Raw genomic sequence first — 23,732 nt, 5'->3', positions numbered from 1 at the left:
GATTAAGAAAACATGCAAAGAATTTAAACTTAAAAATCAGATGGGTATTATTTAATGAGGACCAACAAGAGTTTATGTAGATAGTGAACTCACCTTTTGCATTTATGAACAACTTTACCTTCTAAAAAAGTCATTACCAACAAGTTTTTGGAATAGGCTTACATGTACCAAGTTGCATTTTATGGTGTCAGTCTTGTGACTGGTTTGAAAAAGCAGTTGGCCCCTTGCGTAGAGCAAGGCTTATGCTTGGATCATAGGTTAGTTTTTGCCAGAATTTGTACCTATCTTTAAGTTAAAAAATTTTTTTTCCTGATTTGATTGGCATATTTGGTTGCTTTGATTTTTTTTTTTCCTGAATATTGAGTTTTTTCATTATCATTTCACTTTTGGTTAAAGTCAACCTCTTAGTATAGTCTTTTGTCTTCTCTATGGAGGAACTGGATGAACTCTGTGCCGGTAAAAGCCCCATTAGTGGTTTGTTACTGTCGTGGGGCCTCTTCTTAGACCTCCCTGGGGGGTGGGTGCTGTGGCAAAGAAGGCTGTGTGTTTGATTTTTTTTTTCTCCTCTTGACACTTTCCTTCTCATCTGAATTGGAATGTTCTCAGGAATTAAATCCAAGGTGGATGAGCTGAAAGCAGCCTATGACAGAGAGGAGTCTCCCAACCTGGAGGAGTATGAGCCCAACACTGTGGCCAGTTTGCTGAAGCAGTACCTTCGGGACCTGCCTGAAAACCTACTCACCAAGGAGCTCACGCCCCGCTTTGAGGAGGCCTGTGGGCGGAGCTCAGAGGGTGAGAAGGTACAGGAGCTCCAGCGTCTTTTGTGGGAGCTGCCCGAGTGTAACCAGCTCCTCATCTCCTGGCTCATCGTGCACATGGACCATGTGATCTCCAAGGAGCTGGAAACAAAAATGAACATCCAGAACATTTCTATAGTGCTCAGCCCAACTGTCCAGGTACACGGCCTCTTTGCACTCAAGCTGTGCACACGGGCCCTCTGGGCCAGCCCTGGGGTCTCGGGGACGCGTTCTGTTGCTGAGCCACACAGAGCAGTGAACCAGAGGCTTAGCCTGGATGTTGGTCTTTTTCTGTTACAGTGTGGACAGTGTTGACATGTCAGATAATGAGCATGTTGGCCTATTGGCTGTAGCTGTGAAATCTGCATATTGTCCCATCTTTGGTGTGGGTTTGTGAACCAGTTGCTGATGACAGTGAACTGTCCATAGAGGAGGAGGAGCCCACAGTATCTTCGGGTGACGGTGACCCGTTCATCTACAGGACGTTAAAGATTTAGTTATTTCATCAGATAGTGTTACCACTTAATCATATCACACAGAATATCACACTCAGGCACACAGAGGCCTCCTGTTACTTATCTGATCAGGGGTTTAACCTGAGGATATTCCATTCACAGAGAGAGGTCCTGGAGAAGTATTTTGTAGAATCTTAATTTGAGGAGGCATTTCAGGGAGGTGGGTGATGTGTTGTTTGGTGTCTCTTTATAGCATAAATTCTTGGCCTTCATTTCTTGCTGCTCACTTGGTGCTGCCATAGAGCGTGTGTTTTCCTTTAATTTGAGTTACTGATATTTCACTTAGGCCAAAAAAAAAAAAAGGTCAGAAAAATGGGGGGGGGGGTATTTTAAGCCCTATTTTTGGCCAATATATCAGGTTATAATTGGTCATTGTTATAACACACAGTTGTATGTAAGAGTATATTTTCTTTTACTGAAAATTCCTTCATTGCTCATTGATTATATTTTGGAAGCCAAGATGTTTCTCAAATGTCACATTAGGTTTTCAGAATTTGGTATATATGATGTTACCTAATATTACTGTAATGGAGAGGATGGTATCAGAAGATGCAGGTGTGTTTTAAGACTACGCTTTAGGTAGGAAATAATGTCTTTTACTAGCTTGTTAGCCAGCCAAACATCCTGGTCTCTTAGTCTGACCACAGGCTCTTCGAGGGCGCCCAGAGGCGGTGGCTTCTGGAGTGAGGCTCCCACTCAGCCAGCTTTGCATCTGTAAGTGCTCTCACACTTCTCAGGAGAGCCAGTCCTGTGAGTTAAAATGTCCCACAGTAACCTGAAAATAAAGCAGTAAGATTTAAAAAGTCAGTATTACAGTGCTAAAACAAACTGAATTGATGATCATCAGCCTCTGCACCTTTTTCTTGGCTTTTCGCCCAGTTCCTTATAGTCCTTGACTCCATGAGTTAACTCATACTTTCTCCTTCTCTTTAAATTGGCCACTAATTAGCAAAGCATGTCTGGTCCCTCCTGAGGATTAAAGAATGCACTTAGGCAGTAGACCAGTTAAATGAAATAAAATGAAAGTTTTAATAGTTTTCTTGCATATCTTTTGTCTCTTAGATTAGCAATCGTGTCCTCTATGTGTTTTTCACACATGTGCAAGAGCTCTTTGGAAATGTGACACTGAAGCCAGTGACAAAACCTCTTCGATGGTCTAACATGGCTACGATGCCCACACTGCCCGAGACCCAGGAGAGCATCAAGGAGGAGATCAGAAGACAGGTGTGCACCCCGCTGCGCTCGGCCCAGAGTCTGCCCTGCACTGACCCTGAGGGAGGTGGAGATGACCATGACCCTCTTAGTCACTGAGCACTTCCTTTGTGCCTAGAGCCGTGTTAGGCACATGGAAGCCAGAACTCTTCCTTGGCACTATTTCATGTCAGTTAAGTCAGAGTGTCATGGTGGAGAGAGCATAGGTTTGGAGATCAGAAGACCTGGCTTTAAATTCTTGTTCTACTCCTAATTAACTGATTTTAGGCACATGGCTTAACCTCTTTAAGTCCTGGTGATTGCACTTAAAAATGAGTCCTCTCTTAGGTTTGAGGTGAGGATTCCCTTAAATGAGATAATGCATTAAAGATGTTCAGCATGGAGTTCCCGTCGTGGCCCAGTGGAAATGAATCCAACTAGGAACCATGAGGTTTTGGGTTCGATCCCTGGCCTCGCTCAGTGGGTTAAGGATCTGGTGTTGCTGTGGTGTAAGCCGGCAGCTGTAGCTCTGATTTGACCCCTAGCCTGGGAACCTCCATGTGCGGAGGGTGCGGCCCTAAAAAGACACCCCCCCCCCCCAAAAAAAAATAAAAAGCTGTTGAGCATGGTGCCAGGTATGTTGTAAGTAGTCCAAAATTGTTAGCTTGTATGGACAAGGCTGCTTTTTGGGGAAGTTAAATAACTTAATCTGTGTCACCTGGTTACTAAGCTATAGAACCAGGATTTGACCCAATCATGTGCTTTCCCATTGTGCTACTGAAACAGTGCCATTTGAGGGTGTGTGTGTGTGTGTGAAGATGAATAAGAAATTCAAGACTAATGAAAATACATGCATTTGATTATAATGTCTTTTATTTGCATACAAGTAATCAAATCAAATCCCTGTGTGCTTTCTTCCCTCTTGTCTGCACTGAGCTCCCATTTCTTGTTATTTGATGATGTGTTGGGGGAAGGGATGTGACTTAACCACTGAGGAACTGCCATAAATTGATGGATTAGAACCCAGTGCTCAGGCAAGACAACTAATGATTTTTCAGTCATTGCCTTGAAAAATCGACTTGTGCTATTATGTCATTTCTTTAATGATAACTGAAAAGTAGTTGGTTCTGCATCTTTTGAAATCACATGTGGTTTTAAGATGAAAAGACATAAAATACTATTCAGCATGTGGTATATTGTGTTCTAGGAGTTTCTTTTGAATTGTTTACATCGAGACCTGCAGGGGGGAATAAAGGATTTATCTAAAGAGGAAAGATTATGGGAAGTACAAAGAATTTTGACAGCCCTCAAAAGAAAACTGAGAGAAGCTAAAAGACAGGTGAGTAAATTTATTATTTTGGCACATCATGTTTATAATAAAATATAAAAGGAATGCACTGTAATCTTTTATATACCATTTTCAGTTATTTTTTAAAAGTACAATATATACATATCTTTTTTAAAACCTTTTTAAATTTTATTTTGCTGTTTAGTGCCACAGCTGTAGCCTTTGGAAATTCCCAGGCTAGGGGTCCAGTCAGAGATACGCTGCCAGCCTGCCACAGCAGTGAGGGATCTGAGCCACATCTGCGACCTACATCACAGCTCATGGCAACACCAAATCCTTAACCCACTGAGCGAGGCCAGGGATCGAACCTAGGTCCTCATGGATACGAGTTGGGTTTGTTTCCACTGCACCACAACGGGAACTCCTATACATATCTTTTGAAGGGAACTTCCTAGATAGGAAATTTGTTCACATGTTCCTAGTTCTGGATTATTGATCCTTCAGCTTGGTATCAGGGAAATGCTTCATTTAATTTAGAAAGTTGAGTTTTTTAATTGGACTGTTTTACTAAAAGATGTTTTGTCATTTCCTGTTGTCCCTGAGAAGCAGTCAGATGGTGATACATTTCAAAGGCTGCAGGGGAGTTTGAGGAAACTCAGTAGGGGACTGGAGATCAGGCGGGATCTTCCTTAGCTGACAGTGGGCAGGGGGGCATGTGCCCCCTGACAAGCTGGGGGTTCTCGACCCAGGCCGTGGTCATCCCTCTAGTTCAGTGCATATTGCCTGACGCTGGGGCTCTGAGCTTTCTGGCCTAGCTGATGCTAAGCTCCCTAATCTCTGGACCACTTGCAGCCCTCATACAGACACAGTGGCTGAATCCAAGGAGCATGAGTTAGCACTTATCAGACTGGGACAGCATGGTCATTGCAGTTGTGGTTGTGCCCAAAGACAAGACGACAGCCATGTCCTTTTGTGCTTTGAGGCTGACAGCATTTCTGTGGAGATAGCTCTGTCAGACTGGAAATAGTGATGAGATTTCAACACATGCACTCAAGGTCTAGTGGACGCCTTCTTTGTATTTTTCTTCCCTCTTTTTTCCCCACTTACAAGATTATCTTTTGTTTCCAATGGGTTTTTTTTTTTGGTTTGTTTTTTGTGGGTTTTTTTTTTTTTTTTGTCTTTTTAGGGCTGCACCTGCAGCATATGGAAGTTCCCAGGCTAGCAGTCAAATTGGAGCCGCAACCATTGACTTACACCACAGCCACAGCAACACCAGATCCAAGCCTCGTCTTCGACCTACACCACAGCTCACGGCAATGCTGGATCCTTAACCTACTGAGCGAGGTCAGGGATCGAACCCACATCCTAATAGATACTGGTCTGGTTCTTAACCGGCTGAGTCCTAATTGAACTCCCACTAATGCCTATTTTAAATGAATTAATGATTCCCTTCATGATCCAACCTGGAATCAGGTTTCACTGAGCGACCAGCCAGGCCTCATGTAGTTGTTCGCTATGTGGCATTGCCAACCAGCCTTTGGTGGAGGGTCTCTGATCCTGGACAGGGCTAAGATGGGCTCAGCTTTCCTTTCTCTTGCTTCTGCGTTTCTCTTGGATAAAGATACTGTGCCCCAGCAAACTAGAACCATTATAGGGAGGGATGGATTATGTTTGCTTTGCCAATTTCTTGATGCTATCTTTTCATGTCTGCTCATTAATTCACAAAATGTCAAAAGGGTCTATCAAGTTGGTTTCAACTTTGAGGAATAAATGACTTAAAGATGGCAAAAATATAATTCATTACATTAACAGACTAAAAATAAGAAAAAAATGCAGAATCATGTCAATAGATGCAGAAAAAGCATTTGGCAGAATTTGACATTTAACTCCTGATTAAAAACTCTTAATCATTACCTTTTCAGCCTGATAAAGGACATTTACAAAAAAAATGATTTATTTATATTGTACTTGATGGTGAAAGTCTGAATATTTTCCTCCAAGATTGGGTGTGCAAGCAAGGATTTCTATTTTCTGGAGGTTCTAGCTAGTGCAGTAAAACAAGAAGGATAAAAGGCATACAGATGGGAGAGAGCGCAGATGATATAAAGATGATATTTATACATAGATGATATAAAGCCTGAGAAATCTGTTAAAAAATCAAACTAGTGTAGCATACAGATCAGATATACAAGTCTATTGTATTTTGGTATGTTAGCAGTGAACATTGGGTCATGAACCTAAAATGAAAAAAGATGTAAGGACATTTAAAAAATTATATATCTCAGTATTGTTAAGATGTTAAGTTTTCCCGGATTGATCTATGGATTCAGTGCCAATCAAAATCTGAACAGGTGATTTTGGTAAAAATTAACGAGCTCTTCCAAAATCTGTATGGAAATACACATGACCTAGAACAGTCTAAACAATTTGAAAAAGGATGCGTTGGAAGGCTCACACTATCTGATACTACGTCTTACTAGAAAGCTACTATGATCAAGACGGTAGATACTGGATTGGACACATGGAGGAAAAAGTACAGAAACAGGCCAAGACATACGTAGGCAGTTAATTTTCAACAAAGGTGCTAAGACAATTGACTGGGATTTTCTTTTTTAAAAAATGGTGCAGGAACAATTGGGTATCCATATGCAAAAAAAAAAAACTCGAAATGAATCATACATTAAGACTTAAAAAAACTTCTGAAAGAAAACACAGGAGAAGATCTTCTTTGGTTTGGGGAGTGATTTCTTAAATAGGACACAAAATCTAGAAACAATAAGAGAAAAATTTGGTGAATTACACTTCAACAAAATATGTTCTTCAAAAAGACACTAAGAAGTTCCCCTTGTGGCTTAGAGGGTTAAGAACTTGACATAGTGTCCGTGAGGATGCTGGTTCCATCTCTGGCCTCACTCATTGGGCTAAGGATCTGGCGTTGCCGCAAGCTGTGGCATAGGTCATAGATGCCTTGGATCTAGTGTTGCTGTGGCTGTGGTGTAAGCCAGCAGCTGCAGCTCTGATTTCAACCCCTAGCCCAAAACTTCCATATGCTGCAGGTGCAGCCCTAAAACAGGGAAAAAAGAAAAAAAAAAAAGACACTGTTGGGAAGATGAATATGCAAACCAGAGACTATGACAAGACATTTGCAAAAAACACATCTGATAAAGGAATTGAACTAGAATATATTAAAAACTCTTAAGAGTTAAGATTCGGGTCACACCTATGACATGTGGAAATTCCTGGGCTAGGGATTGAATTGGAGCTGCAGCTGCCGGCCTACACCACAGCCACAGCAATATAGGATCTGAGCTGCATCTGGGCTGAAATTAAAAATACCAAGTAGCAGTTCCATTTGTGGCTCAGTGAGTTGATAACCTGACATAATGTCTGTGAGGATGTGGATTTGATCCCTGGCCTCACTCAGTGGGTTAAGGATTCAGTGTTGCTGCAAGTTTTGGAGTAGGTCACAGAGTGGCTAGGATCTGGTATTGCTGTGGCATAGGCCTCAGCTGAAGCTCTGATCCTACCCCTAACTTGGGAACTTCAGTGTGTTGAAGGTGTGGCCCAAAAAAGAAAAATATATAAAAATACCAAGTGTTGAGAATGTGGAGTAGCTGGAACTCTCCTGTATTGCTCTTAGTTCAATCCTTTTGGAAAGCTTGGCAGTTTCTTTTAAAGTTAAACATCAAGTTGCCATATGACCAAGCACTTCCACTCCTAGGTATTTATCTAATGGAAAAAGGCACATACCCCCACATGCAAGGCAAATACATAGTGTTTATGGTGAGCTAGATAAATAGCTCAAAACTAGTTCAGCTGGTGAATCGATGAACAAATTGTGGTACATTCATATCATGGCATATTACTCAGCAAAATGCTGATACAGATGACACAATAGATGAATCATAAAAGATACTTAATCCAGTTTATATGAAACATAAAAGGCAAAAAGCAAAGCATGGAAGGGAAAGGTCTTGGTTGCCAGGGGCCAGCAGAAGGTAGAAGAGCCCATGGCGGTGATTGTGATGGTAGTTACTTGACTGTTTATTTTTGTCAAAACCAGTTGAACTGTGTGTTTAAAATTGACCCCTCCCTAACCCGCAAAAAAGTATCACAGAAGGTAATTTATGTGGAAGGGTTCCAGAAATGGTGAGCACATTAAACAGAATTGAACACTTTTTCTCCCAGTGGAGCCACAGACTGAGATCCACATGTTATTTTCAAAGCCCAATTAATGAATGCCCAGCTCTCCAGATGGTTCTTCTGACTGTGTCACTCTTACTTTTTCAAATCCAGGAGATGAGAAGGGAACTTCTAGAATGGTGATGTGTGACTTTGTCAAACGTGTTACATTAGGTTAACCAGTGTTTTCAATTTCTCTTACTTGACAGGAGTGTGAAACCAAGATTGCCCAAGAAATAGCCAGTCTTTCAAAAGAGGATGTTTCCAAAGAAGAAATGAATGAAAATGAGGAAGTCATAAATATTCTTCTTGCCCAGGTAAGCTAGTCTTTTTCTCTATTTTGCAAGATTCTTAAAAAAAAAAAAAAAAAAAAGAATTGTATATATTTAAGGTATACAACATGATGATTTGATACACCTGTATGTAGTGAAATGATTACTAGTCAAGCTAATTCACATTATCGTCTCACACAAGTTCACCTATCTTTTGGGATGGATGCACTTAAATCTATTGTAGCCTATCTCCAGTTTCAGTCCAGTGTTGTTAGCTGTCCTCATCCTCCTTGCCCATCAACCTAAGTGCAGCTTTGTGGTTTTTGACCAATACCTCCCTGTTTCCCCCACCCTCCAGCCCTTGGTAACCACTATTCTACTCCCTGATTCTATGAATTCTGCGTTTTTTAAGACTCCACAATTGAGTGAGATCATGCAGTATTTGTCTTTTTCTGTCTGGCTTATTTTACTTAGCATAATGTCTTCCAGGTACATTTAAACTGTATTAAGTGGCAGGATTTCCTTTTTATCTGAATAGTATTCAGTGTGTGTATTACGTATTTTTTAATGTGGGTGTGTTTTTATACATACGTATTATAAATAGATCACATCTTTATCCATTCATCCATTGACCATTGGGTTTTTATCTTTTGGCTGTTGTGAATAATGCTACAGTGAACTATGGGATGCGGATATTTCTTCAGTGTCCTATTTTCAAGTACTTTGTATCTCTATCCAGAAGTGGAATTGCTAGATGGTGTGATAGTTCTATTTTTTATTTTTGGAGGAACCTCCATACTGTTTTCCCTCATAGGTGCCTCAGTTTACATTCCTACCAACAGGGTTCCCTTTCTCCACATTCTTGCCAACACTTGTTGTCATTTGTTTTTTGATAATAGCCATTCTGAAAGGTATGAGGTGATATCTCATTGTTTTGATTTGCATTTCCCTGATGATCAGTGATATTGAGTATCTTTTCATATATCTGTTGGCCATTCATATGTCTTCTTTTGGGAAATGTGTATTTAGATCATTTGCCAATTTTTTTTTGTCTTTTGTCTTTTTTGTTATTGTTGTTGTTGCTATTTCTTAGGCCGCTCCCGCGGCATATGGAGGTTCCCAGGCTAGGGGTCTAATCGGAGCTGTAGCCACCGGCCTACGCCAGAGCCACAGCAACGCGGGATCCGAGCCGCGTCTACAACCTACACCACAGCTCACGGCAACGCCGGATCTTTAACCCACTGAGCAAGGGCAGGGACCGAACCCGCAACCTTATGGTTCCTAGTTGGATTCGTTAACCACTGCGCCACAACGGGAACTCCCCTTTGCCGATTTTTTATGGGTTGTTTGTTTTCTTGCTATTGATTGAGTTCTTTATATATATATTAACCCTTTATTAGATGTATGGTTTGCAATATTTTCTCATTCCACAGGTCGTCTCTTTACTCCTTTGTATCCTTTCCTATGCAGAAGCTTTTAGTTTGATGCAGTACCATTTGTTTATTGTATATTTGCACTTTTGGAGTCATATCTAAAAAAATTATTGTTCAAACTGTAAACTTCCCCCTATGTTTTCTTCTAACAGTTTTATGGTTTCAGGTCTTATAGTGAAATCTTTAATTCGTTCTGAGGTCATCATTGCATATGCAGTGAGACAAGGACTCAGTTTCACTCTTTTGCATATGGAAAACCAGTTTTGCAACATCATTTATTAAAGAAGCTATCTTTTCTCCCTTGTATACTGGCATCCTTGTCAAAGATCAGTTGACCATAAAGTTGTGGATTTATTTCTGAACTCTCTTCTGTTACACTCGTCTATATGTCTGTTTTTATGCCAGTACCACAATGTTTTGATTGTAGGGTGATACCTCCAGTGTTCATCTTGCTTAAAATTGCTTGGGCTATTATAGTCTTTTGTTGTTCTGAATTTTAAGTTTTTTTTTTTTTTTAAATTTCTGTGAGAAACACCATTGGAATTTTGATAGAGATTCCACTGAATCTGTAGATCACTTTGGTAGTATGGAAATTCTAACAATGTTATTTCTTCCAATCCATGAACATGGGATGTCTTTTCATTTATCTTTTGTGTTTTCTTCAATTTCCTTCATCAGTGTTTTATAGTTTACAGTATACGAATCTTTTATCTCTCTGGTTAAATTTATTCTAAGCGGTTTTGTTTGTTTGTTTGTTTACTTGTTTTTTGCCTTTTAGGGTCTACCTGTGGCACATGGAAGTTACCACGCTAGGGGTCGAATCAGAGCTACAGCTGCTGGCTTACACCACAGTTCCCAGCAATGCTGGATCCTTAACCCACTGAGCGAGGCCAGGGATCAAACCCACATCCTCATGGATACTAGTCAGATTCATTTCCGCTGAGCCACAATGGAAACTCCTTAATTTATCATGATCATTTTTGATGCCATTATAAATGGAATTATTTTCTTAATTTCTTTTTCGGGTAGTTGTTATTGTATAGAAATGCAGCTAATTTTTGTATGTTGGTTTTCTATCTTGGAACCTTACTAAATTTGCTTATTAGTTCTAACAGTTATGTGGTGCAATCTTTATGGTTTTCTTTGCTTAAGATCATGCCACCTGCAAATAGACACTTGTACTTTACCATTTGGGCACCTTTGCTTCTTGTTCAGTTGCTCTGGCCAGGACTCCCAGTGCTTTATTAACAGAAGTGCTGACGGTGGACATCCGTGTCTTTTCTGATCTTAGAAGAAGTACTCTCAGCTTTGCGCTGGGGTATGGTGGTATCTGTGGACCTGTCATATCAACATATCATGTCAACATATGTTCCTTCTGTATTCTATACCCACTTTGTTGATGGTTTTTATTGTGAAAGATGTTGAATTTTGTCACATGCTTTTTAACCTTTGGATACAATGTGATTTTCATCCTGCACTTTGTTAATGTGGTGGTGCATCACATTCATCTATTTATGGTGACCCATCCTTGGATCCCAGAGATAAATCCCACTTGATCATGGTATTAGGATCTTTTAAATGTGTTGTCAAGTTTGGTTTGCTAGCATGTTTTTTTTAGGATTTCTGCATCTGTGCATCAGGGATAGTGGCCTGAAATTTTTTTCTTGTGGTGTCTTTGGCTCTGATGGGGGTGATGCTGGCCTTGTAAAATGAGTTTGGGAGTGTTCCCGCCAATTTCCTATGAGTTTGATTAGGATTGGTGTTAATTCTTTCTAAAAATTTGGTGGAATTCACCTGTGAGCCATCTAGAGGTCCTGCTCTTGGTTGGGAGGTTTTTGATTACTGATTTATCTCCTCACTCATGATTGGTCTCTTCGATTTTCTACCTTTTTTTCAGTCTTGGTGGGTTTTGTACCTCCAATAAGAACTTACCCTTTTTTTCTAGATTATCCAATTTGTTGGCATATAAATGTTCATAGCTGTCTCTTTTAATCCTTTGTATTTCTGTGGTATCAGTTGTAATGTTTCCTCTTTCATTTATAATTTTATTTAAGTCCTCTCTATCTAGGTAAAAACTTCTTAGTTTTGTTCTTTTCAAAAAACCAATTCTTCATTTCACTGATCTTTAAGTATTGTTTTTCTAGCATCCTTTTTTTTTGAAATGTATTTATTATTTTTTCTTTTCATGGCTGCACCTGCGGCATATGGAAGTTGCCAGGCTAGGGGTTGAATTGGAGCTGCAGCTGCCCGCCTATACCACAGCAACACTGGATCTGAGCCACATCTGCGACCTACACCCAGCTTGTGGCAACACCAGATCTTTAACCCACTGAGCAAGGCCAGGAGTCAAACCCGAATCCTCATGGAGACTACCTCAAGTCCTTAACCCACTGAGCCAAAATGGAACTCCCATTTTATTTTTGTTCTGATTTTCATATTTCCTTCTTTTTGCTCATTTTAGATTTAGTTTGTTCTTTTTCTAGATCCTTGAGGAATAAAGGTACATTGTTTGAGATCTTTTTTCTTTTTTGTCTTTATAGGGCCGAACCAGCGGCATATGGAAGTTCCTAGGCTAGGGGTCCAATCCGAGCTATAGCCTCCAGCCTATACCACGGCCACAGCAATGCCAGATCCAAGCTGCATCTGCAACCTACACCACAGCTCATGGCAACTCTGGATCCTTAACCCACTGAGCAAAGCCAGGGATCGAACCCGCAACCTCATGGTTCCTAGTTGGATTCGTTTCTGCCGCTCCATGATGGGAACTCCTGAGATCTTTTTTCTTAAAGTAGGCATTTATCACTATAAATAACTTCCCTCTTAAAATTGCTTTCTCAGCATCTCTCTCTCTCTCTCTTTTTTTTTTTTTTGTCTTTTCAGGGTTGTAGCCTAGGCATACGGAGGTTGCCAGACTATGGGTCGAATCGGGACTGTAGCTGCCAGACAGCACCACAGCCACAGCCACAGCCGCACCAGATTGGAGCGGCGTCTGCAACCTATAGCACAGCTCACAGTAGCATGAGATCCTTAACCCACTGAGCAAGGCCAGGGATCGAACCTGCATCCTCATGAATACTAGTCAGATTCATTTCTGCTGAGCCACGATGGGAACTCCCTCTCTGCATCTCAAGTTTTGGTGTGTTGTGTTTCCACCTTCATTTGTCTCCAGATGATATTTGATTTCTTTTCTGACCCCCCTGGTTTTTCAGGAGTATGTTACAAGACTTCTTAAGGTCATTTTTTATTGTAATTTGAAAAGCTGAACTGCAGAGGTGTGATTCTTTGAACCAAACTTTAAAGATTTAAAGGTTTTAGAGGGACTTGGCCCTGCTTTTATGGTGGAGTTTGCTTAAATGTTCAGCTGGAAAGAAACTCCCTTTTGTACCGCGTGATTACTTCTTACTGGACACTGTTCTAGATGTTTTGTTTTTTGTTTTTTGGTTTTTTTTTTTGGTCTTTTTGCTATTTCTTGGGCCGCTCCCACGGCATATGGAGGTTCCCAGGCCAGGGGTTGAATCGGAGCTATAGCCACCGGCCTACGCCAGAGCCACAGCAACGCGGGATCCGAGCTGCGTCTGCAACTACACCACAGGTCACGGCAACGCCGGATCGTTAACCCACTGAGCAAGGGCAGGGACCGAACCCGCAACCTCATGGTTCCTAGTCGGATTCGTTAACCACTGCGCCACGACGGGAACTCCAGAATGTTTACTGTTTAAATATTACCTCTGGGGGCATGGGTTGAGGACAGTGGCTTGTGGTGCAAAGATTTCTTCTGTGAACATCTTTCTATCACTAGTTCTACTTTCAGGTGATGCTGACACCAGCTGCACATCTCCAGGGTCCTTCTTTTCCTAGTGACACTGACAAAGGCCACTGTGGCCCTAAAATAGAGCCTCCCTTTACTGGGAGGTGGGAAGGCATTTAGAAAGGACTGGGAAGCAGAAATGGACTGCATCACTGAACTTAGCTTTGTGCCCTGAGTGGCCTGGCCTCATAGAAGCCTTTGCAAAACCGGGACGTGGGGTTCCTGAGTGGCATTTTGTTTTGAGAAAAACCTAGTTGTTCCTCCCAAACAACTTAGTTCACCTTTTGTCAAAGAAGCCTTTTCCTGACACACAGGAAATGGGCTATTTTTTGGTTGTGCACTGCAAGCTTTCCTGTCACATGTGCGTTATATGTATGGGGCTGAGGAATTCAGGGCAACATGAGACCCCAAAAGTGACATTTCTTAGGCCCAGGCTCTCAGAGGTGTTTACCAGTGATGATTATTTTAGGAGAATGAGATCCTGACGGAACAGGAGGAGCTTCTAGCCATGGAGCAGTTTCTGCGCCGACAGATTGCCTCGGAGAAAGAAGAGATTGAGCGCCTCAGAGCCGAGATTGCCGAGATTCAGAGGTACAGCAAAGCCGAGACCTGCATGGTCGTTTCAGCTCTCAGACTCTCCTGCAAAATACTTAGGCATCCAAAGTGATTTTTTTTTTTTTTTAAGGCCGCACTTGCGGCAGATACTCCTGGGGCCAGGACCTGAATCTGAGCTGCAACTGCAGCAACACTGGATCCTTTAACCCACTACACCACATTAGGGATCCACCCTGCATCTCTGCATCAGCCCAAGCCACTGTAGTCAGGTTCTTAACCCACTGTGCCATGGCAGGAACTCCCCAAAGTGATCTTTAGGTTTCTTAAGTCCTACTAGGACTGGTGTTAGAGTAGGACTCTGACCGCGGTGACCTGGTCAACCTGCTGGAAGACGGGATGCCTTTCTCCACCTTTGCTAACGTTCTACCTCTCCCCGCTGCAGCCGCCAGCAGCACGGCCGCAGCGAGACGGAGGAGTACTCCTCCGAGAGCGAGAGTGAGAGTGAGGACGAGGAGGAGCTGCAGCTCATCCTGGAGGACCTGCAGCGGCAGAACGAGGAGCTGGAGGTGAGGAGGGGAGGCTGAGACTTGGCGCCTGGGTACGGGGCAGCGTGGCCTCTCGCGTCCCCTTGGAGAGGGGCGCCTCCCCTGCTCATTAGCAGGCCTGAGTTCCAGAGAAGGTAAACAGAGATGCTGGAGCAGACGGGGCGGGTCTCTTGAGACTCGGGCAGAGTCTGCTTCCTTTGGTCCTGACACCGCTGAGCCGCCACGGAGGGGAGGCCGGGAGCCCGAGGTGCCGTCTTAATCAGACCCTGAAGGCCTGCTGATGTGAGTGCTCTTGATTCTGCCCCCAGATCAAGAACAACCACCTGAACCAGGCCATTCACGAGGAGCGCGAGGCCATCATCGAGCTGCGGGTGCAGCTTCGCCTCCTCCAGCTGCAGCGGGCCCGGCCGGAGCCCCTGCCCCCGGCCGGCGAGCCCGAGCCCAGCGCCGCCAAGGAGCAGCCTCTGGGAGGCAAGGAGCAGGCCTGGCCGTCACCCGGCAGGGACAGGAAGGAGACGCCCATCTGAGGGGCCGCCGCCCGCCGTCGCCAGCTTTGCTGTACATTCTGTAAAGAAGCCTCCTCCTCCCGGGCGCAGGTGACGCAGGGACGGGGCGCCTCTCCGGCCCGCGGGCACGGCTGAGTTCTCCAGATAGTGTCAGCTTCTTTGAAGATTCATTTTCTCTGTTAACTTAAAATAACTCTTTTAACCCTTGAGTGGCTTCTTTTTAAACCAAAAATCGTCTTTCTTTGCTTTTTGATCACGGCAGAATCAGGATTTTTCTCTCGTTCAAGGGGGAACTGAAGCCGGCAGCCCGCTCCTGCCCTTGTGCCACCCAGGCCTCCAGGGTCGCGGCTGCCCGTCACTCTTGCTTGTGCCTTCACACCTCTCGGTGCAGATTCTGTCCTGGGGGCTGCCTCACGGTTCCTGACGGCCGGGGGGCTCTCTCCGGGGTCCCTTCCCCACCCCGTCACCCTCTCCTTTGACAGCCCCGCACCACAGCCCCCGAGTCACACGGCGGCCTGCTTGGTCGCACAGAGCTGCCCGTGGAGCCCGCCTGCCGCCCGGGGTCAACAGAGACTTTTTCTCTGGGCCTGAGGGGGCGGCCACCTGGAACCCGAGACGTCCACACAGAGGATGTTTCTCCGACCTTCCATGAGAACAGAACGTCGTAGGTTGCTTGCTTGGGCTAGAATGTAAGTGTCTCTTTGCCTGAATAAGCCATATCGATAGGTAGCTGTGCTCTTACACAGATTTCAGTTGTCCCTGTGGGCTCGGTGGAACTGCCGCTGGATGCCCGGTTGACCAGGTTGAGCAATAGAAACGGCTGGGCTTCAGAGTCAGCCGCCTTCCGGAGCCCCAGGGCGTCTGGGGGGCCGGCTCACAGGCACTCGGCTCAGTCCCCCTCAGCCCAGGCAGCGGCTCCGTGAGGCCAAACCCCACACACTCAAGGTGATGGAACACCCCACAAGGGCTCTGTCCTCGCCTCCTGGTTAGTATTTATTTTCAGCACCTGTTCAATGCGGTTTTTTATCCTCTACCTATTGCACTGTTGTGACTTGTTGGCCATTATTTGATTTTTGTACGAAAAAAAGCTTTGTTATAGAAATCAGCATACTATTTTTTTAAATCTGGAGAGAAGATATTATGGTGACTGAAAATATGGTCAGGTGTCAAATATAAACATAAAAGCCTTCACTGTCCTGTCGGTCATGTTACATTCATTTTATATTTGCTGGCAATATTGAAGGTTTCTTTTTTGTTGTGTAAACTCTCATTTCTATCAAGGTGTTATGAATTTTTAAAATTAGTATTTCGTTACAATTGTCTCAGCATTGGTTAACTAATTTTTGCCAGGACCATGATGGATCAAGCAAATAAATTCAACAGCCATTTGAGGAAAAATTTCCTGTTTTGGTACCCGTTCTTTCTTTGAAATAATTGAGTGCCCTGTAGCTGGCAGGGAGTTGGTTTGCTATTTCTTCAGGGTCCAGGAGCCAAGGAATGTTCTGTGTTAACTCTCTGGCCCTCACCGCAGGCATTGCAGTGGCCCCTCCTCCACACACCGCGCTCTTGCTGTGCGAGTGTCCAGCCAGCTGCCTGGGCCTGGCCTGCAGCTGCTTTTGTGAGCTCCGCCTGCAGTCGGTGCCCAAGTCAGCCAACCCTGCTTGGTGGGAAGGTTGGTTATGGCGGGGGGACGGCAGGGGTCTGTCAGGCAGGTCACCCGCCTAGCGCTGATTGAGCCATTCCAGCTTCCATTTCTGGGAGAGCCAAAGCTGATATGGGGGTTTCGTTCAGGTGACTCCATTCTGGGCCCACCGTCTTGTCTGAACAATCTGACTCCCAGCCTGAGAAAGGTGACCAAAATTTCAGGTATTAGCATGACTCCCAGCTACTGCTCTTGAGTTCTCACAGTTTTTGCTGAATCTGTGTGGTGTCCACAGGTCCCGACGTGGGGTTCACATTCTTTAAGCTGGTCATTCTTTTTGTTCTGACACTCCAGGCTTAGGGAGGTCATTAGCTTGGTGGTTGGTGGCTGCAAACATGAGTAAAGCTTTTGAGAGAATTGGAACTCCTGTGGTTAATCCAGGCAGGATCATGCCCAGTCTGAGGCCCTAAGTTCCAGACTCATCAGTCAGATACGTCAAAGAAAGAGCAGGTTGCAGGAGTCACTTTCTTAAGCCAAGTGGCCTGTTCAGTGATACTAGGTCGCTGAGTGTCGGTTCAGGTGTAGGCAGGTGGTGTGGGCAGCATGAGCCCTTGCTCAACTAAAAGGTAATCTTGGGCTGCCCTGCATCCCGAGCAGCTGTGGCTGGAGGGTCTGGGTTGTTGTTGGGCAGCTCCTCTTTCAAAACAACAGCACAAATGCATTGTCTCCAGGATTTGAGCGATTCCTGATCACAGCCTCATCTGCACTTTCTCCTGGCCGGGGGAGAGTGCACATCAAGTCAATTTTGAACCCGGAATGCCTTCTGGTAATTTTGGTGAGTCTGGCTCAGGAATGACAGAGTGACAGCCGTGGAGGCCAGTCCAGTTTCAGGCCCTGTAGAGCACAGAGGTGGCTTTCTGGTTACTCAGCGTCGTTTCTTTTCCTTGCGTGGAGTCTGATGCACTAGTGCCTGGGTTTGTAGGGGCTCACCGAAGATGGGGAAATGGACCCCAGATCCTCATGTGAGAGACGCCGAGTTTGTTCCAGAGAAACTGCACACAGGGAATCGGGGGGAAGTCTGTGATGGACAGAACTACAGGATCAGTCTTGTGGCTGATCCAACAGTTATTTGGAGGCTGGATCATCCCCTTTGGTGGCCTGAGACGGTGGTGTTATTTTTCCAGGCCGGAGCAAGGCAGAGGGTGAAGAGAAGAATGAGAAAGGCCTTCATGGTGTAGGAGTAGGACAAGGATGGACAGAGGGGGAAGAGGAGCGGCAGGGAGCCTTCCACCTCAGTGTGGACGACATCTCTTCCTGGCACAGGACCAGGTGTCCTGCGGAGCCTTCAGCTGTGAAATGCAGACCTGAGGTTCAACACTTTGTGATTTGGCAGCTGCGACAGTGCCCAGGGTTCTTGGTCAGATCCTTTCCATGAATCACACTTTTGCAAAAGCATCAGGGTACAATAGTAACTGTAAATGACTAAGACTTAAAAATGCCCATGGGTCCAGAGTTGATGAGGCTTCATTTGAGGGAATTGGTTATTTCTGTGGCATTCAATAATTTAGGATAGGACAATATTGGAGAATATTGACAAATTTCTAGAAACTTCGGTTAATTTCTGGAATACCTATATGAAGGAACACATATCCACACATACATAACCTAACAAGGTTTATCGTCATTTCTTTCTCTCTCTTTTTTTTTTTTTGCTTTTTAGGGCTGTACTTATGGCATATGGACGTTCCCAGGCCAGGGGTCGAATCGGAGCTACAGCTGCCGGCGTGCACCACAGCCATGCGGGATCCAAGCCACTTGGTGAGGCGAGGAATCAAACCCGAATCCTCATGGATGCTGGTTGGATTTGGATTTGCTGTACCATGACAGGAACTCCAGTTTATCATCATTTCTGATTTGACAATTCTTTCCACATATTTTAACAAAGCTAAAATTAATTTAAAATCTCTTTTTCACACAATGAGAGGCAAATCCTTTCAGATTTTCTAGGAGCCCTCTGAGAAATCTCAAAGCTACTTTGAGGTAAAAAAAGACTATTTAGTAATTTTATTTGGGGAAAATGTCAAGAGCATTGAACCTTTGATTAACTTGGATCACAGATCATTTGAAATAATACTGTCTATTTAACCAAATGGCAATAGCAGATATTAAAGGCAAATACAGACAGTAAGCAAAGTTAGTGCTCTCAATGCTGAGAAGACTGTGTTTTACTTAAAGACCTGATTAAGACAACACATAGCCCAGTCAGTTATTTTGGTAACATGCAAAATCTTGCATGTCCAGGTAGAATACTTAAATGGTAACACAAAACTCTTTCTTTATAGTATCTTATTAATAATGTTAAGAGAACTTTCTTTTTAACAGAGGGAAGACCCAAGATCTAATTTTGCACCAGTGTGTTTTGATGATAAAACTTATTTTTTTTATGGCCATATTTGCAGTATATGTAAGAAGTTCCTGGATTGGGGTCGAATCAGAGAGGCAGCTGAGGCCTAAACCACAGCCATGGCAACACCAGATCTGAGCTGCATTTTCAAACTACATTGCAGCTTGCGGCAACGCTAGATCCTTAATCCACTGTGCAAGGCCAGGGATTGAACCTGCATCCTTGAAGAGCCAGTGTTGGGTCCTTAACCTGTTGAGCCCCAGTGGGAACTCCAAAACTTTTTTTTTTTTTTTAGGGCTGCACCCGTGGCATATGTAAGTTCCCAGGCTAGGGGTCAAATCAGAGTTGTAGCTGCTGGCCTACATCAGAGCCACAGCAACGCAGGATCCACCAAGCCTCGTCTGTGGCCTACACACAACACCACTCTCACTGGATCCTTAACCCACTGAGCGAGGCCAGGGATCAAACCCGCAACCTCATGGATACTAGTTGGGTTTGTTACCACTGAGCCACGATGGGAATGCCCCAAAACTCATTTTCTGGAGTTAAAAAAAAAAAAAAGCAATATTTCTACAAACCTTTAACAGCTTTGTTCCATCCATTCAGAGTCTGTCCTAGGTCTCATCCTCTTTTTCATTCCAGGACAGTCACATCACTTTCCCGACCTTTTCATACACCATTGTTTCCTTTCACCCTTGTCATTTCTGAGTAGATTTAATGACCTGTAGTGATTAGAATTCTTAACCCTTAGAATCCGTAATTCCTGGTGATCACTAAGAAGCAAGTGGTTGTTGCATTCTGTGGATTCACAAGTTATAAGTACATTTCCTAATTTCTAGAAGCATTATTTATCCTCGTTTTCCAGCACGGCACAAAACATGTCTACTAATAGAGCCAAATATCTTTAGTTCCCCTATAAAAGGAAGCCGAAAGTGGGCAAACATTTGTTCAGTAATTGTTTCAGTATTTCATCTTATTTAGAAATGATCTAGATATTCAGTGAATATCCATTATTTAACTTATCTTAGTATAAGGTTTTAAGTTATCAAAAAAATTTTAGAAACTTTTTTTTTTGTCTTTTTACCATTTTTAGGGCCGCTCCTGTGGCATATGGAGGTTCCCAGGCTATGGGTCCAATCGGAGCTATAGCCACTGGCCTACGCCAGAGCCACAGCAACACGGGATCCGAGCTGCGACCTACACCGCAGCTCATGGCAATGCTGGGTCCTTAACCTACTGAGCAAGGCCAGGGATCAAACCCACAACCTCATGGTTCCTAGTCAGATTCGTTAACCACTGAGCCACTACAGGAACTCCTGGAAACTATGTTTGAGTAGATATACCATAAAGTATAATTATTGTTGAAAAGTTTATAAACTTTTATATCATTTAACTCACTTGTTCGCAACAATGTTTAGTCATGAAAATTTCATGAAACAGCTAATCATATGGCCGACAAATTCTGTAACAGATAATATGAGCTTACCTGATTTTTAGTAAACCTCAGTAGAATAAAAGTGCTATATTTTATGCCAGTAAAGATATGCCTGTTTTAATTAAACTAACAAACTACTTTTACTGAAAATTGCCTTAGGTCATGTGAACCTTAGGAAACATTTGGATTAGTTTCCATATTTCTGAGAATATACATGATTTATATAACGTCTTTAAGCCAATTAAATAGAACTCTTTGCAGATGAATTTTGGCAATACCAAAGTATAAAGACAGATAAAAACAAATACAGCTTTTTAGAATTTTAGTCATCAGACAAGGTATACATATGCAAAACTTACTATTTCATAAAAACAGTGGGTCCAAATTTTGTTTCTGGCAGTTATCTTTACTGGCTCAGGTGGCTTTAACTTTTCACTGATATCCGGTGACAGTTTTAAAGATTTTTCATAGCCCTTGTTTTCAGTAGTCTCTCCTTTTTCTCTGGTGAGAATTGCAAGGAGCTCACACCTCAGAAGGCACAGAGAAAGAATGCAAGTTCCACCAAGAAGGAATTCCGTTCCCCAAATCCAGATTTTTTTGGACATCTTTTCAAGCCTTTTGAGATGAGCAGGGAGGTTTTGAGGGTCGGTAAAAAGCATAAATGAGCTTTGGATTGTTTCTAGAGCTGCTTTACCATTTGTTGTGAAGACTCGATTTGTAAGACAAGTGTTGTTATTTTCAATTCTTCAAGGAGTTGGGTGGCAACCTGAATGATATCAATGGGTTGCCCACCCACCCAGCGATGGATAGAAGTCAAAAATGATCTGTATGTTCTAGGTGTCTATGTGTCTTTGGAATGTTTTAGTAAGTTCGTCCACAAAGGCTTTGTTTCCTTCTGGGTATATGGTTTCATTCCAGCTTTGGAAAGAAAGCCAAAAAACATTCCTATCAGGTTCTGAGTATCAGCTTCCAATTTGGCCAACTTCTGACCATAAAACTACTTAAAAAATAAATCCTTTCAAATATCTTGTCAGGTTGCAGCCACAACAAACAGTAAATATTCCCGCATAGTGAACAACCCCATGACTGCAAGCAGCATCCCCAGAAAGCTGCAAAGACACCTCCTCCTGAGATCCAGAGCCACTCCTGACAAAGGCCTAAAGAAAGGAGGGGAAAAGTCCCCTGAGCGCTGGCAACAGTTGGTGGACCTGAGCCGCAAATGAGGTGCAGCCCACATTTGTGTCTGGCCATGTTTTGCTCTCAACCACCACCCCCTGCCTGACAGTTTTTAAGCCAAGTTCTCAGGACCCAGAAGGAAACTGACAAGAAGGCACAGCGGCCTCCGGAGAGAGAGGATCGATGATCGACAGCCAGTGAGTGGCCAAAAGCACAGTCACACGTCACGACTCGAAGAACTAATGCTCACAGATGTTTTTTGCCTGCTGGTCTGAATTTGGAAAAGGACGCAACGTAAAATTTTACCTTCCTCTCAAGCAGGCATCACAGTGGGGACTTGGCAGAGCTGACTTCAATTAAGAATTCTCACTCTGTGCCGGCTCTTGCAGTTTTCCCAGGATCCCGTCTTCAGGTGCTGGAGCGAGCTGGGTGTCCCAGTGGGTGTCATCCTGGTCACCAGAAACTGGAGGAGAATTGACTTCCCCTCTGCTCTTTACAGTGAGTGTCTGGCTCAGGCCCCTTCTTCTCTAGGACACTCATAAATGGGTAAACTTACCTAGATTAGAAGTTCTCTGTAGCTACTGTAATTCAAGATTCTCTTTGGCAAGGTTAACCTGCTTCTTCACCCTTAAAATTTTATTCACCTGAAGCCTCATGGACCCAGTCTAGCTGAAGTCAGACCCAATCCAGAAAAAGAAATGTTCGGATAAAACCAGAAAGCTCATGATGCAGAACCTGTGGCATTAGGATTTGAGAAGGGACTTGTGACCTCTGGACGCCATGAGAAGACAGAAGCGCCGGGGGTATCAGGGCTCTCTCTCAGGTCCCACTTCTGACACTAGAACTGGCAAAAGAGAAACTCAGGCAAATCAAATTTGTAAGAGTTTATTTGAACAAAGACTGATTTCAACCGCACAGCATCCAATCTAGCTCCTGGAGTTCCCAGGAGCTGTGCAAAAAGGCAAAAAGCAGGAATAAGGAAGTTGTCTTAGGCAAAAAAGTGGGTTAGTTGTTGCAAAGTTACAGGCATACTTTGGGGATGTGGGTTTGGTTCCAGACCACTGCAATAAAGTGAATATCACAATAAAGCAAGTCACATTTTTTGGTTTTCTAGTGCATATAAAAGTTATGTTTTATGCTATAGTTCATTGTGCAATAATAGCATCTTGTGTGAATGTACATTCCTTAAAAAAATACCTGTTAGGAGTTCCCTTGTGGCACAGTGAGTTAAGGTTCAGGTGTCAGCACTGCAGTGCCTTGGGTCTTTGCTGTGTTTTGGGTTTGATCCCTGGCCCAGGAATTTCCACATTTGGCAGGGCCAGAAAAGCCCCCAAACAAACACAAAAAAACCCTGCTGTTAGAAAAATAGCACCAATAGAATTGCTTGACTCTGGGTTGCCACAAACCTTAATAAAAAAAAAAAAAAAAAAAGGCAGTATCTATGAGGCACCATAAAATGAGGTATGCCCCATGCCCATACCTGCTTTTAGGAGAGGGCAGAGGCCTTTGGGTTCATATAGCAAGTGCTGATCAGATTTCTGATTGATTGCTTTAAGATTTCACTCCTGGGAGAGCTCAACTACTTAAGTCTTGGTTTGGTAACATGGCATTTAGCATAAATGACTCCACTTGGGACCTGAGTGTTGTTTTTAACAAACAGGAGACTGAGGCTCAGAGCTGCCTGCGCAGTCACTGCATGTCCCTGACACTGAGAGGGAAGGAGGTGGTGTCTGCAGGCAACCTGGTTGGGAAGTTCCCACAGGGTCAAAATTGATGGACCTGGGGAGAAGGAACAAGCCTGATTCTCACCTGAACTGTGTCCCAGGTCCAACAAAAGGCAGGAAACTGCTGAAAGTTCCAGCTACGACTAGAGCAAGAGCTTCCCCTTTGGGGTGGGGGGTTTCTGTGGCCTGTGGAAGGAGGTCCCAGGCCGAATTCCTGCTTTTCTCACACGGGAATAAACATGCCATGTCCTGCTCCTAA

At 43.7% G+C, this 23,732-nt stretch overlaps 1 protein-coding gene across 1 annotated transcript in view; it reads left to right on the top strand.

Annotated features, from left to right (window-relative positions):
• RALBP1 (ralA binding protein 1) overlaps positions 1 to 16,490 on the top strand; it is a 45,120-nt gene extending 28,630 nt beyond the window's left edge. Inside the window, exons 5-11 of the mRNA XM_047793711.1 lie at positions 607 to 956; positions 2,375 to 2,536; positions 3,711 to 3,842; positions 8,183 to 8,290; positions 13,956 to 14,077; positions 14,484 to 14,607; positions 14,895 to 16,490. Of these exons, the coding sequence (XP_047649667.1) occupies positions 607 to 956; positions 2,375 to 2,536; positions 3,711 to 3,842; positions 8,183 to 8,290; positions 13,956 to 14,077; positions 14,484 to 14,607; positions 14,895 to 15,113 (1,217 nt within the window). The 3' untranslated portion in view covers positions 15,114 to 16,490. The remainder of the gene's footprint in view (positions 1 to 606; positions 957 to 2,374; positions 2,537 to 3,710; positions 3,843 to 8,182; positions 8,291 to 13,955; positions 14,078 to 14,483; positions 14,608 to 14,894) is intronic.
• The last annotated feature ends 7,242 nt before the right edge of the window (positions 16,491 to 23,732 follow it).

The sequence above is a fragment of the Phacochoerus africanus genome, chromosome 8 (assembly GCF_016906955.1).
Source record: "Phacochoerus africanus isolate WHEZ1 chromosome 8, ROS_Pafr_v1, whole genome shotgun sequence".
Classification (NCBI taxonomy): domain Eukaryota; kingdom Metazoa; phylum Chordata; class Mammalia; order Artiodactyla; family Suidae; genus Phacochoerus; species Phacochoerus africanus.
The sequence above is the reverse complement of the archived record's forward strand: the minus strand, read 5'-3'. Positions and strand labels throughout refer to the sequence as shown.